The 15,610-nt window shown below is 36.6% G+C and overlaps 1 protein-coding gene across 1 annotated transcript; it reads right to left on the bottom strand.

The window, feature by feature from the left end:
- Positions 1–2,325: 2,325 nt before the first annotated feature.
- Positions 2,326–13,689, bottom strand: phgdh (phosphoglycerate dehydrogenase). Its single transcript, XM_037790722.1, has 12 exons — positions 13,416–13,689; positions 9,756–9,907; positions 9,606–9,671; positions 9,467–9,521; positions 9,213–9,311; positions 8,967–9,099; positions 8,735–8,883; positions 7,646–7,798; positions 5,008–5,146; positions 4,694–4,821; positions 4,374–4,596; positions 2,326–2,748 (listed from the first exon to the last, which is right to left on the bottom strand). The coding sequence occupies exons 1-12, from the start codon at positions 13,551–13,553 to the stop codon at positions 2,594–2,596; spliced, it is 1,590 nt and encodes a 529-aa protein (XP_037646650.1). The 5' UTR covers positions 13,554–13,689; the 3' UTR covers positions 2,326–2,593.
- Positions 13,690–15,610: the final 1,921 nt, after the last annotated feature.

Genomic DNA, 15,610 nt, shown 5'->3' with positions numbered 1-15,610 from the left:
GGTCAAGGCTTTATCTAATCCTAACAGGGATTAACAGCACAGTGCACGATACAGAGCTCCTGCACAAGATCTCACTGATTTTGAGCTGCTATAGTAGGCAGACTTACTGTACACTAAATGTGCATAAAACAATGCATCAAAAATATATATATATAAAAATAAAATAAAAAATAAAGAAAAAGAATGATCATACCAACAAGTGGACATTCAGAAACTAGTATTTACATACAATGAAAAGCATAAGAAAAATAAATTGTCAACACTTGATGCCTTGATTTACATATTCGAAAAGGAGTGAGAAGTATAAACTTATTTAATCCCACCCCTTCTCCATAAATCAATTATTAATTATTAACCAGCTTCCTCATTGAGCCATACATATACTCTAATTACATTTTCCTAAATTTGTCTACCTATAATTATTATTATTTATAATTATTCTAACTATTATTATTACCTTAAATCTGTGTCATACAGAAATATAAATGAATTACTGATATAATAATCCTTATCAAAATATAAATTTGTTATCAATCCAGAATATCAATTCATTACTTATAATATAACTTAATCACAATACCAATTCATTACTTACATATTTAACTTAATCATATTGACTATTTGTTATCTTTTCTTATATGCGCCAATTATTATTTATAATATACAATTTATAATATACAATATGCACATGCAATACGACCAGCAATATATACATACATACACATATATACACACATACATATATACACATACATATACATATATATATATATATATATATATACATATATACACATATATACACCGCACATTGCACTACATGCGCACACTGCATACCACATATACATATATACATATATACACAAATGACTAATAACACTTTCAAAATACTCTGTTACAAGTAAAAGTCCTGCAATGAAAAGTAAAAGTATGGAAGTATAATCAGGTAAATGTAGCCTAAAAGTAAAAGTAGGCCACTTAATGTAGTAAAATGTCCCCTGTGGCTGTTAAACTATATGATATTATTATTCATAATGTAAAAGCAGGATTTTACTGTTGTAGTTGGTTGAGATGTAGCTCATTTTTAACTATCATCTATATGTATCAGACTGCAACTAATGATTAATTTCATTATGGATTAATCTGCTGATTATTTTCTCCATTAAAAGTGGAGTGTGTAGTATTTGGTGGCATCTAGTGGTGTGGTTGCAGATTGCGACCAACTGAGTACCCCTAAAAATTAATTAAAATGATTATTTATTTTTTTTCAAAGCAGCAATAAACTGTACTTAAGGGAACTACAGTGTGCGGCCTTTTGTTTATGTTTTCTTTAATAAACTTTTCACATGTTTTGTATGCAAAAATCTTAGTTTGTAACATAACTAAAGCTGTCAAAAAATTGTAGTTAAGTAAAAAGTACAAATTATGTCCCTCTGAAATGTAGTGGAGTAGATAGTGGCATGAATAGAAAAGACTCAAGTTAAGTACAAGTACCTCAAAATTATACACAAGTACATTACTTGAGTGAATGTACTTTACATACCTTTATATACATACAATTTAAAAGTATAAAAGTACTGTAATAGAAATATACTTAACATACCAAAACTAAAAGTAATTATGTACTGATATATTATTATTTTGCAGAATATTTCAGAATAATGCATATTACATTATGAATTATAATTAGCAATGTATTAATGATATAAATGATACTTTAGTGTTGCAGCTTAAAGGTGGGGCTTATTTCTCATTATATATACTGCTAGGTATCTTGTGAATTTCACCAAGGGATCAATAGAGTCTTATCTTAATCCATAATAATACAAACTGCATTTATTTGTTGATTATATCTTGTACTATTTATCTGAACCTGCAAAGTAACAAGCAACATAATGTTAAAAAATAAATGTAGTGGTCTGAAAAGTAAAATATTTCCCTCTGAATCGTGGTGGAGCAGAAGTATAAAGTAGCAGACAATGGAAATACTTAAGTAAAGTACAAGTACCTCAAAATAGTACAGTACTTGAGTAAATGTACTTAGAGACCGTGGGTAGTTTTACTGGATATGCATCATATTTTATGAGCTTTTATCATGTACTCCAGTACAATGTAATGTGATTAAGTACTATAAACTAATGCCTACATTTGAATAATATAAATTTTCAGTTTAAACTTTACAAAATACAAGTTGTATTACAGGGCTGTTGTATTGGAGTGCATTAATGTGTGCTTAATAGACCGGCAACATGTTGCAGTACATCCCTTTTAAAATTCAAAAAGTGAAAGTGTGAAGTTCACTGAAAAAAAACACTTAACTGCCAGTACGTTACAATTGTTCTTACTTTATTTTACACCTCTGCTTTGAAGGATTAAAAACAGGAAAAGGTCAAACAGCAAACTGAGAACTGGGCAATGAAACATTTATTTTACTTCAACAAAGTGCATGTAAAGCATCTAAACACTGGAATGTTATCAAAATGCAAGTTTTAAACCACAAATGTTCTTCTTATTAGTTGTTAGTTGTAAACGCTAAGACCTATTAGACACTCTCGGAGATGTTAAGACTTATAGACCGCACTGCTGCGGCCATTTAAATGGTGAGCTGTGCAGCCTCTTTAACCAAAGGCTTCAAGGCACTGAGGTCTCGTGGGAGAGAGGACACCCCGACACAATACCACAGATCCCCAGCGCGGTCTGCCGGAGCGCTGAAGGACTCAATCTCCACTCCCTCTTTGGCCAGAAGTCCTAAACAAGAACAATTGAAAAGAGACAAGAGGTGTGATTTTAAAGAGAGAAAAACACAGTTTTAGAAGTCATAACTCAGCACCACCTTTCATTCAAACTGAACATCTGAAGTCAATAAACAACAGTTGGGAATGAGTGTGTTATTTTAACTAAAGGACTCCTAAAGTAACTGCAAAATTACTCTTACCATTTACCACTTGGACCCTAAATCTCCCCTTCAGCTGCTTTAAAGTTACATTTTGTCTGACAACATCACATACACACAGTATACTGGCTGTATATCTACAGGAATAATGTGTTGTGCAATATTTACTCCAGTAAAAGTCAAATTTTAAGAAAATGTGTTTGGAAAATATCTTGTCAAAACCGAAAAATTAAAAGCATATGTGCATATTAAACAAAAGTGAGGTAAAAAATTGCATCTCACTTATCTAGAGGCCAAATAGGTTTGCAGGTTCAGAAATATACAGGAGGAAAACAGGATGTTTTAGCTGTGTGAGTCCTGTCTGTGTACATACTGTGACGATTAAAAAGTATGCATTTTCTATGAAATGGCTCGACAAATATTATGGTGTACAGATGATCTTTCTCCACAGTCTATGATTAGCAACAACATTTATTTTTGATGCACTGCATCAAACAAATAATACAGCAGCTGCCCCTAATGGAAACTAGGAAAATAGCATGTATTTGTCCCACAAGGCAAATATGAGAAAATGGCTCAATCTGGTGGAAAATAGTAAAAACTACAGCGTTGAAAGTCTGATATAAGGGTTTCAATTGTGACAATTTGTCCATAAGGGTCTGAGTGTCTCTATTTTGGCATCACTAACTGTGTTATAAAGGAGTTATTATAGGGGCTGGGGTTGAACTTCCAATTTTTTTTTTTAAAAACTCACACCCTTGCCAAAATGTATGACATATGCATTAACGCAGACAAAATTATCAAAGAATAAAAAAATTAAAAAATGTCCCTAGTGAGGCTAAGTCTGATGACTTTGTTTCAAAAGACTGAAGAAGAAAGGAAGATGGATTATTTAGTAAGTATTTATTCCGATTTCTCCAGTTTTTCTTTTGTCTGATTGTGATTAATGATTCAAACAGCTTTTCTTTTCTTTTACTATTTATAGCATGTTTGAAAATGAATACGGGGCATTCTCAAGCTGGCTTTTATGATTTTGTGATGTCCTGTGAGCCCATGCAATCTGGGCATAGTTGTATGCATAAATAACACGATCATGAAAGCTAAATTTACTAAAGTGAAATGCTTGAATACAAGAAAGCATTTATGAAGGTGCACCATTACATTAAATTACAAACTATTAAGACCCAGCCCTCAACACACTGTGTGATGGATTTCTGCTGCTTTCTCTGTAAAATTTTGAGGCTTGAAAGGGGACATGACTCTAAATTTGAAGAAGAACGTGTTTGCGTTTGTTTTATATTTTATGCTTTACATAGCTGAAACTTTGTACCATCACTTGACATGTCACAAATATGTTTGCCCTGCTTAGTGTGTTAATACAGAGACCAACTAGTTATGTCCTTATTGTAACAACTTCGGTGTTGTAGGATTGATTTCCCCCGAACATTACTGGGTAATGCATCAATTTAAAGTTTCTCACCGGCCACTGAGGATAGGAGTTGAGGACTCGCGGAGGCTTTGAAGAACAGCAGATTTCCAGTGAGAGAGACCGGCTGTCTGAACACGCTGTCGCTCAACTCCAGCAGGACCGGCACGCCACCTTGAACTGAACCACTGGCTTTGTAGCTGCAGCCGTTGGCTGCGATCTCCACTTTACACACTCCACTAGCAGCTCCGTCAGACGCACAGTGGGCCTGGTTCACCTGAGTAGTCAGTTCACATGTATGAAAAGATTATTTTCTAAAAGACACACACTTGTTATTATCATGTGGCATTTGCAGGAATGAAATCATGTCGTACCGTGATTCCAGACTCCGTGGCTAGACTCAGTACATTGATGAGGTTCGGGCCGCAGCCAGATCCATGGTTCAGCAGTCCAACCAGTACCGATGAAGTCATGTAACCAGTGGAGGACTTCATGCAATCCCCTGGTTTGAAGAAAACAGTACAAAGTGTTAACAGCCACTACTAGCAATTTTAGAAAAACTGACAGCAGAAAGTGCATCTTCACAATCATACCACCAGAGGGAGAAAAAATGATATAATCCCCCCTCCCCCGCTTTCTTCAGGTTGAACAAACCGGTTAGACCAGTAGTTAAGGCCAGAAGACTTACCTTGAGTAGTAATGTGGACATGTTTAAACGGTTTCTCTGAAGTCGTACAAGACTGCAACACAGCTCCGACAGCTTCTCCCAGTTTGATCAGCTGGGAAGAGTCCTGGGAGAACGTGCTGGCCAGAACCGGTGCATTTACCTACAAACAGGAGAAGACAACGGAATCAGAGTGTTTTTGTGAACTGAGTCTGATCACACATTTGGAAAACAGAAGCATTTTGAGACCCACATTACAGCCCACGAGGAGCGCCCTCTTTCAAATCTTCCCACCTTCTTCAAAGTCAACCTCCATCACCCTCTAACACTAAATATCCATTTTCATGCCAAATTTTTTACTTTCTTATAATGCTACACATTGGATCATATGACCAGTTATTGTAAATATCTTTGTGGGTTATTTTTATATTCAATATTTCTTCATGATTAACCTTGCTGGATTCTTGCGACGTCACAAGATCACGTGGGATCACATCTCATATGAAAATCCATCTCGTCGGGCTTCAAGTAACAGGCAACACAGAGAGGCCCCTGTTCGTTCTAAACAATAGCATCAGTTATGGCAGAAGTGGAGAGTATTTCTTCATTGAAAGAAGAGCAAAGAACAGCACTGAAGGCTTTTCTCTGATGAAAAAGATGTTTTCATTCTTCTCCTGACTGGTTTCGGCAAAAGTTTGATTGACAGATAGTTCATCCAATGTTTTCATCGAAAGTTCAAGTTCAAGGTCGATTTAGTATTCAATCTTTTGAGCACATCACAATCTACGAAATCTTGGAAGATTGTGTGATGTGATTGAGATTGTTTTGCCAACTGCTGTTTCCAAGGTCAAGAGTGACCTTTCAGTCAACATGGATGAGGGAATCGGAAACAACTGGGAAAACTTCATCTGCTGAGGAAGATCCTGTGACATTATAGAAAGCTCCTGAACTGCTACTGATGAAGGAACTGGGGTTGTTTTTACTCACTAAAACACCCTGAAAGAGAGGTAGCTGATCACAAATCATGAAAACACCTGTTGTGGTGCTGGAATGAAAACATATCCGCCTCTGGTATTACATGGCATTAGAACATAGTGTGACACACGGTATGTCAAATGGTAATCTATGCTGAGTCTAAGATGTTGATGACAACGCATTACAGAACACAGACAGGAATGTATTTACAAGGTGATTTTAATGTTAAGATGCCTGAATTATGCAACAGTGCAAGGGGTTTTTGTCATATTTTCCACAGACAGCTCCATCATGATCTTCTCATGTGTGTGTTAAAATCTGAGAATACATCCGAAATCACATACTATGCACTACATACCCAATAGGTGTACTATTGTTCAACATACAGTATGCATCTTTTCGGATGCAATGAGCAGTAATTTACTTCGTCACTTCCTTCGTCTGAACTAATTTAAAAAAGATATTACTCCTTGCAAAGTGGAATCTTATACTTACACTTAGATTGAAGTGTCATTGATGTTACAGAGCTGTCCGTCAACGTCTGTTATGAACGTTGTCGTCACTATTGCACTGCACTGTGGGATACTTATGCCGGCATAGTGTCCAGCGTTTGCTTAATGTAATATTTCACCAGAAATAGCATGCAATTCACTTACTATTGAAAAATCTCATCTACATGTACTGTTTTAGTGTACTAAATACCATGTTAGTGTGGAATTTTGCATGCAACCTGAGAGTCTGTTAGGTTGAACACTATCACTATTTTAGTGACTCTTTGACTCCGTAACATCAAGCCATTTTTGCAGTATAAATGTAGACTGTAAAAGTAAAAGCTTACTTGGAAGATTATATTAGCTTGGCTTCTTGTCAGAAGCATCTGCATGTATCACATATCAAAAATGCTAAGTAATAAGTAAGAGACTTATGATGATCAGATTTACCTTCCTGTCTTTCGTACAGGAAGGTAAATTTGAAGTGAAGCAGTATTTGCATTTGTGTAAATACTTGTTTCTCCATTTACCTCAGTTTAATCTCTCCTGCTTGCTTTCTTATAACTATGGTGTCTTATTATTGGAAATATCACGGGACATTAATTCTAACAATCCGTTTTTACTTCAAATCAACAATTAAATAACGGAAAAAAATCGTACAATGTTGTTTTTAATGTCAAAATATGACAAACTAAGTGCATCAAACTGCATGCATTTATTTTTTGCTTTGCAATTTAAGTGTGGAATGGCAAGGCCTCACACTCACACAAGCTTCCTGCAGGATGTTGCTGACAGAGCTCACCTGACATGCTGTACCAAAAAAATCGAATCAAATCCATCAAACTGTCATAAACGTGAAGTCAAGAGAAGCTTTGACTCAAACAACTACTCAGCCAGTGAAAACAGTTGCATAATGTTGTCTGTGGCTTGTGCTTAGAGATATTAACTTTTAGACAGACAACCTGTGTTAAAAAACGGGGGGCGTGATGGGTCTAATAAAAGGATGCTATCCAGTTGCATTATTGCAAGTGTAGGATTCATTGTTCTTGGAGCTTTACCCATTTTAGGGACTAGAGGTCATCTTGAGTTCTGCTGCATTACTTTATTGATTTTTCATTGAAGTGCCCCTTTAACATTTTGCAAGAACAAATCTCAAGGCGCGAGAAGTAATTTGTTTGAAAAAGGTTTAAACTTACTGCTCCAACCAGCTTCTTGCCCTTCACCATGTCCACAATCTGCAGAGCGATGTCCTCCCCACAACGAGCCTGAGCCTCCTTCGTACTGGCTCCCAGATGAGGACAGCTGATGACATTAGGATGTTCGATCAATGCGCGGTTCTTAGGAGGCTCCTGTGACCAAACATAAACACAAAGTAAGATGTAGGCTGCAGGCACGCTTTTATTAATATGAAAAGGGATAGTTCAGGTGTTTTGAAGTGGGGTTGTATGAGGTACTTATCCATAGTCAGTGTATTACCTACAGTAGATGACGGTTGTCAGTTTGGAGAAACAGACTGGAGTTACCGCACGGAAGCAAAGCAATGTACTGCTGCAAAAAATATTTTAGCCTCCTAAAAATAGAATTAATATAAATTTTAGTGGACGCTATATTTAGAATATTTTCACCGCTTTACCTCGCCGTCAAACAGCCCTTTCCGACGGGGAACTGAAGCTGCTATATCCATCTATGCTCTCTCCAAAGCCACCAGACTCCATTGACAAAAACAGTAATTTTACTTCACAGAACACAGGAGTCTCTGGTCTACCACTGCCTTGATCGGTTAGTTTGTTTGTGTGATTATGTGACTTTGGTGAAGCCGAACTAATCAACAACAACAAACAAACTGACTAACTGATCGAGGCAGCAGTAGACCGGCAACTCCTGTGTACTGTCAAGTAAAATTACTGTTTTTGTCAAAGGAGTCTGGTGGCTTTGAAGAGAGCATAGATAACTTCAGTTCCCCGTCAGAAAGGGCTGTCTGACAGCAAGGTAAAGCAGTGAAAATATTCTAAATATAGCCTACACTTAAACGGACATTGAATTTTTTTAGTTGGGCCTTTCTTTTATGTGGCTAAAATACGTTTTGCTGCTGCCCCTGTCCACAGCAGTACATTTCTTTGCTCCCGTGTCGGTACTCCTGCCTGTTTCTCCAAACTGGGGGCGTGCCGACCGTCATCTACTGGAAATAATACACTGAGGTACCTCATACAACCCCACTTCAAAACATCCAAATTATCCCTTTAATGAGCGATTAAAGAAATAATTTTATGCTCCAATAAGCTTGCCTCAACAAAGACATCAAGCCCCGCTCCTCCACACTGTCCGGACTCCAGAGCTCTGAGGAGAGCCATCTCGTCGATGATGCCCCCTCGTGCACAGTTCACAACCTTCACTCCTTTCTTGCATTTAGCAAACGTTTCATCATTGAGCAGACCTTGGGGCAAAGAAGGAAATTCCACAGTTTTTCAGTACAATTTATGACAGCTGTATGATCATGAGAGCTTCAGTAAAACTCACCAACAGTAGAGGGCATGAGGGGAGTGTGGACAGTGATGTAGTCACACTGGGGCCACAGCGGCTCCAGAGACATCTGCTCCACCCCCCAGCTGGCCGTCACCTCAGGAGGAGTGATTGGATCATAGCCGATTGTCTAAGAAGAGATACAAAAACTTATCTTGCCGTGTTTGTTTCGTGTAATCATCAAAGTGCGATTAACCACTGAGAAATGGGACCAGTCTTTTCATGTATAATCTCGTTACTCACCCTCATGCCAAATGATTGCATTCTTGAGGCGACCTCCTTTCCTATTCTTCCAAGTCCAACTATTCCGAGCACTTTGCCATACAGCTCTGCACCCATGAACTGTAAAATTAGAAACCAAACAATGACCAAAGTGTCACACCTGATTAGTGATGACCGGCTGAACAACGGAGCCGACCATGCAACAGTAATCGCTTTGTGTGCCGACTGCAAATGTTCAGAGAGCACACAGGGGGCAAACTCAAACCTCTGCTCACCTTTTTGCGATCCCAGTTCCCTTGTTTCATCGACATCGCAGCTTGAGGCACATTTCTGCAAACAGAATGGCACAATAATGGCACTTCTTGAACAGTACTTCAATGCAGTTAAAAAGACACAGCATGTGGCTCATCTCACCTTGAGAGGCTCATCAGCAGAGCACATGTCAGCTCGGCGGCGCTGATCGTGTTACCGCTTGGTGTGCTGGAGAAAACAGTCTACAGTCAACAGACAGTACATTATATAATGAAACTGCAAATCAAATTTGTGCACAGACTGGAGACTTACTTCATGACAATAATACCCTTTTTGGTGGCAGCATCAACGTCCACATTGTCCACGCCAGTTCCAGCTCTCCCAATGATTTTGAGATTATTAGCAGCATTGATGACATCGGCGGTTACCTTCGTTGCAGATCTAACCACAAGGCCGTCGTAGTCCTAGGATGGTGAGAGAAGAATACTGTTAATCTCATGGTGTTTTATATCTGTGGTTAAGGCTAGATTACCAACTAGGGCTGCAACTAATTATTTTCATTGTCGATTAATCTGTTATTTTCTTGATTAATCGAGTAGTTGCTTGGTCTATAAAATGTCAGAGATGACGTCCTCAAATGTCTTGTTTTGTCCACAACTCAAAGATATTCAGTTTACTGTCATAGAGGAGTAAAGAAACCAGAAAACATTCACATTTAAAAAACTGGAATCAGAGAATTTGGACTTTTCTTAAAAAAATTCTCAAACCGATTAATCGACTATCAAAATAGTTGGCGATTCATTTAATAGTTTGATTAATCAAGAAATTGTTGCAGTTCTATTAGCAACCGTGCAAAGTGGCAAATTGCCCTTTGGCCAAAAACCATTAACAGCCCCTAAAGCCACAGATTCACTGAGTGTCGATTACTTTGATCAATGCAAACTTTTTGGTCATTGTACCACTACAGCACCATATATACTGGCAGGATAAGGGCCTTAAAACAACGACTATTATCTTGTGGCCCCGTCTTCTAGAGGAGAATTTTGTAAAAAATGTAGTTTTAGTACTTAAAAATGTTTCAGTTAAAGTATACATGATACATAGTAGGGCTGCCCCCTCTTAGTCGATCTAATTGGTTGTTTTAAGGCTTAGTCGACAAAGATTTTTTTTAGTCGATCAGTTGTTTTTTATGCTTTCTTCATGCTGAATGACTTCTTTCCAAGAAGCTAATGAGCACATATCTGGTAAACACAAGATTTAAAGTGGTGCGTTTGTGTGATTCTTTGTGGAGAAACTCAGTTTTACAGATCTGTCGATTAAATCAACTAATCAATTAGTCAACAAAATGGTACAAGTGTTACTCTAAGTTCTTTGGTCGAGGTCAGCCCTAGTACAAAGTTAAATAAATGTGTGTCTACTTATGGAACCTAACCTGTTTCCCCCGGTTAGTACAGTTTGTTTAGGCTAATGTGAAAGCAGTCAATCCAAAGCTGGTGGAGAAAAAAAAACACCGCACTGAGACCGCCTGAAAAGGAGGGTCTTGGTCCGCTTCCAGGCTCTGGACTCTAGTGAGGTTCCTTTGTGGTGTGAAAGCAAACGGACCAACCCAAAGGCCTGTGTGATAGCGGATGTGTGTTTTCTATTTTGCTTCAATTCAAAAAGCTTAACTACAGCTGATCATGAGCTGTTAACAAAGCTATCTCCTGATCTGTGTAAGTGATGTGTGGCCTATATTTGTACAAGATCATTTTGTAACCATGGTAACGCGTCAGCTTGTGAAGTATGGAGATTTCAGAAAGTGAAAGGCAGCTGAACCAGAAGTGTGTTTAGCTTGTGTTCTGTGTATTTTAGCAGTTCCCCAAAAAAAAGTGAGTGAAAATTTACTTGACAATTGACTTGATTAATAATGCTCATAGTAATTCACTTTTTTTCTGAGCTCTTTATGAACACCAGAGAAGATAAATAAACTCATAAGACACAGTAATCAAAAACTGTATTTATGTTTTCTCCTCTTGGTTTGTGTGTAAACAGCCAGTGTAAGCATGAATCAGACCAAAACTTAAAGGCAACAATGATTATATGTGTGAAATCATTGTAACCGACACACAGCACACATCAGGGCAGGTAGGAACACATGAGACGGATAACCAGAGAGAGGTCGGTGGTTAAAAAGGGGCCCACACAGCTCACTCTTGCCTCAGGGCCTAACAGAGTGGTATGTCCACTCCTGAATCTACTGCAAACCACAACAATCCACTCAGTCTGTATGAGAACATTTCCACTGCAAACCATTATGTCTAATCTGACAAATATAGTTTGTACAAAAGGCAAATATTTGTTTTTGTTACATAAACAGAATTGTATTAAGATGATATTTACATGTGTGCTTTTCCTGACAGTTCAAAATGTCTTCTGTGAAAAAGGCCTATGACAGACAGTGGACACAGGAAATGGACTTGTAGCCTTGAGATTGTCCATGCTTTGCTACAATCTTGTCTGACTTCCAGTGTAATACTGACACAAAACAGCAGAATATGCATCAGCGCTCTATTTAAAAGAGATGAATTATATTTATGTTGCAGAAACCTGCAACAGAATCACCTGCTTGAAATACAATTATGTCTTTAAATGTTTAACATGTGCTAATGATATTGTGATCTGTCCTGCGCTTACATCCGATTTATTTACTTGTTAGGATTTGTGTTTGGTTCAATGGTAAAAGAAAGAAATAATTGTTAAAAGTATTTTTTAACAAGTATTTTTTTTTTCTTTGATGTATTTATTTATTTTGTCTTATCTTTTATTTTCTTTGTTAAATATGTGAAATACATGAAATGTCATGTCTCTCTTTCTTTGAAATTCTGACTAAACATTTCATTGTATAATTTAATTATTTATATTGTTAGTCTATCTGTATGTGTGCATGTGTCTTTATGTAAAATTCAATACAAATATTGTTTAAAAAAAAAAAAAAGAAAAAAAAGATGGCAGCAGCTGCCAATGTGCTGCATGATGTGGCACCCAGAGAAAAACAGTGATGGAGAGAGTAAAGTGAGGGATGAGTTGCATCAGCTTCCCAAGGGGGAAGCCTAAAAAAGTGCACATTAAACTTTGTATGAAAAAAACACAGATGCTACTTAATTTTTGCCTTTAAAATTTACTTTTAAAAAGGAGCTTCTCATATAATCTGTATTTCTGTTTATCTGTATCTGTGCTTTGCTGCTTTGACACCTGAATTTTCCCCCGGGGATTAATAAAGGTTCATCTTATCTTATTTTATCTTATAGTCTTGGGATTGTCCATTAAAATGTGCCAATAATATTGTGATCTGTCCTGCACTGACATATGATTTATTTACTTGTTAGGAAATGTGTTTGGTCCCATAGCAAAAGAAAGAAAAAATTATTAAAAGTATTTTCAATTTTTAATATTTCTCTGGAATAAAATGCATGATTTGGTACCAACATTTTGGTCAGATTTATATAAAATTGAGTATTCCAGTCCTGAATCTAGTGCAAACCACTGCAATCCATTCAGTTTGCAAACTCTAAATTATATATCTGACAAATATAATTTGTACAAAAGGCAAATATTTGTTTCTGTTTCATGCACAGCCTCTGCATTGAGAAGATAACAGCTGCCAATGTGCAGCATGATGTGGCATCCAGAGAGAAAAACAGTGATGGAGAGAGTAAAGTGAGGAATGAGTTGCATCAGCTTCCTAAGGGGGGCGGTACTAAATGTACTAAATGTACAATCAATTGTCTCACCTCAACCAGCAAATACATGCACAGGCTGGGAGGAAACAGCCAGAGTACACAGCCTAAAAAAGTGCACATGCAAAGTGCATTTTTTTGCCTTTAAAAATACTTTTAAAAGGAGCTTTTCAAATGCAAACTTCGAGTTCATGTTGCGCAGAAACGGAAACGACTCCCGGTGCATGTGGAGGCTGTTACGCAACACCAACTTTACCTTTATCTCAGCCAGCAGTTCATCCTTCTTCATGTTCTGCTTCTCCGTAACTCGGATGCCGTTTTCCTCCAGGATCGCCCTGCAGCGAGGGTCCACGCTCTCACTGATCAGCACAGTCTTGATGGAGATTGGAGCCATCGTTGGTTTTGTTTTTTTCTCTTTCTCGGGCTGCTAGTTGTTGGGTGACTTGGTGGTGTTGTGTGGCTGATGATGCCTTCGTGAAGGGATGTGATGGACACGGGGGGTGTTGCTTTCCCACTGCTGGTTTTGAATGGTTTTCTCGGATTTAAGACGGCCCCCCTTACAAAGTGAACCCGCCTCTCCTGCATCTCCTGCTCTGACGTCACATAAGAGGAGGCACTCCAGACTGGAGACCAGTTCAAACCCCAAATACTGAGACCAGTTTGATGTGTGGGATTCAGATTTTATACTTAAAAATTACAGTATCACATGTACTGCAAGCATGCATTCAAAATGTTTCTTATCTAAAGGTAAATAATGTACTTATAATATCAAAAATTAAAAGTTCTCATTATGCAAAGAATGCCCCCTGTGTGTGTTATATTATCATTTACTATAATACTGGATTATTATTTCTTGTGCATTAATATGTAAGCAGCATTTTAATGTTGTAATTTTATATAGTTTAGTTTCCCTATAGTATGCATCATATTTTATAAACTCATGTTTAGTATGTACAGTATGTAGTATATCTGAAAAGTAACTATAGCTGTCATATTAGTGTGGTTGAGTAAAAAGTACTATATTTATCTCTGAATTGCAATGGCATGCAAGTAGGCTATTAAGTTAACAAAGAAAACGAACTGTATCCTGTAATTAATTATAGGATAAGTGAAATAAGTTAATGTTATGGTGATAAGATAACATAGGAGAGATGTGATCGCCATAATCTCACACTGTGTAGGTTCATATGAAGCTAATGAAATGAAATATGTACTAATTTATTTATTTATTTTTAATTCCTTCCTTATTATTACCACCTAGTTATTACTGTAATTAATTTAAGTTAATGATGATTCATTTATTATTATTATTATTATTATTATTATTATTTTCTTTTCTTTTTTCTTTATTTAAGAGGTTATTAATAGAATTATTATGACTATTATTTCATCTTTTTTTGTATTTGTTATGTTGGTTTTGTTTTGTTTGTTTGTTTGTTTGTTATGTCTCATGTCAAGCTCTGAATGCCACCTTGTTTTCTTAGTCTTTTCTTGGGTATTTTTCCCCAGTTCTTATCATTGTTGTACTACTTGTAAAGTCAGTGCTGTTTTGTTTTTGCACCAATAAATAAAATTAAATATAGCCTATACTGTAGATATGTGTTTTGGTTGAAATAATTTTAATCTTCCAAACATTATCCAACTTGTTCATATCCTTGCTGTATCTTCCATTGTTTACAGTAAATCAGGTCAGGCAAGTCCATTTTTTTCTGGCTTAATCTAACAGATGCTGTTTATCACCTGACTCATTAGGCTGCACATGACAGCCTCCTTATCTTTGTCTCAGACTGTCACAGACATACCATTATATCTGCTTTCAACGCTAGATTTTAAAACACTGGTTATTTGTTTGTATGTAGAATCTGTTTGAGTGTCTTTATAGTGTATCTGTGATTTTCAAATGTGTTGGGCTGTTTCCCCGCCTCCATTATAAGGAGTATAACAGTAAGGGCAAAGCATGAACCAGATTTATTTTGACTATTCTGCTATAAACCAGAACTGATTCACTACTGAGTAAATTGTTATTGGAGTCATATGAATCCAATTTTGTTATGTTGTTATGTTAAAGTGTCCCAGTAAGCCGTGACAGTGTGGCAGTGAGCCAGCATGCATTGATCATCATCATTGATTGATTATTTACACGTGTGCTTTTCCTGACATTTCAAAATGTCTCTTGTGAAAAAGGCCTATGATTTGACAGTGGACACAGAATAATAATAATAATAATAACAATAATAATAACAATAATAACAATGATAATAATAATAATGACAATAAATAATAGTAATAATAATAAGGAAATGGATTTTTTTTGTCCTGTAATAATCTTGCACAGGTGGAATTTGCACATCGGTTTAACTATAATTATTATAATATATATAAATATCTATATAAATATATATCTATATAAATATATAGATATATATATATATATAAATATAAATATACACA

Source organism: Sebastes umbrosus, chromosome 13, assembly GCF_015220745.1.
Source record: "Sebastes umbrosus isolate fSebUmb1 chromosome 13, fSebUmb1.pri, whole genome shotgun sequence".
Taxonomy (NCBI): domain Eukaryota; kingdom Metazoa; phylum Chordata; class Actinopteri; order Perciformes; family Sebastidae; genus Sebastes; species Sebastes umbrosus.
Note: the sequence above shows the minus strand (reverse complement) of the source record. Positions and strands in the feature narration are given on the sequence as shown.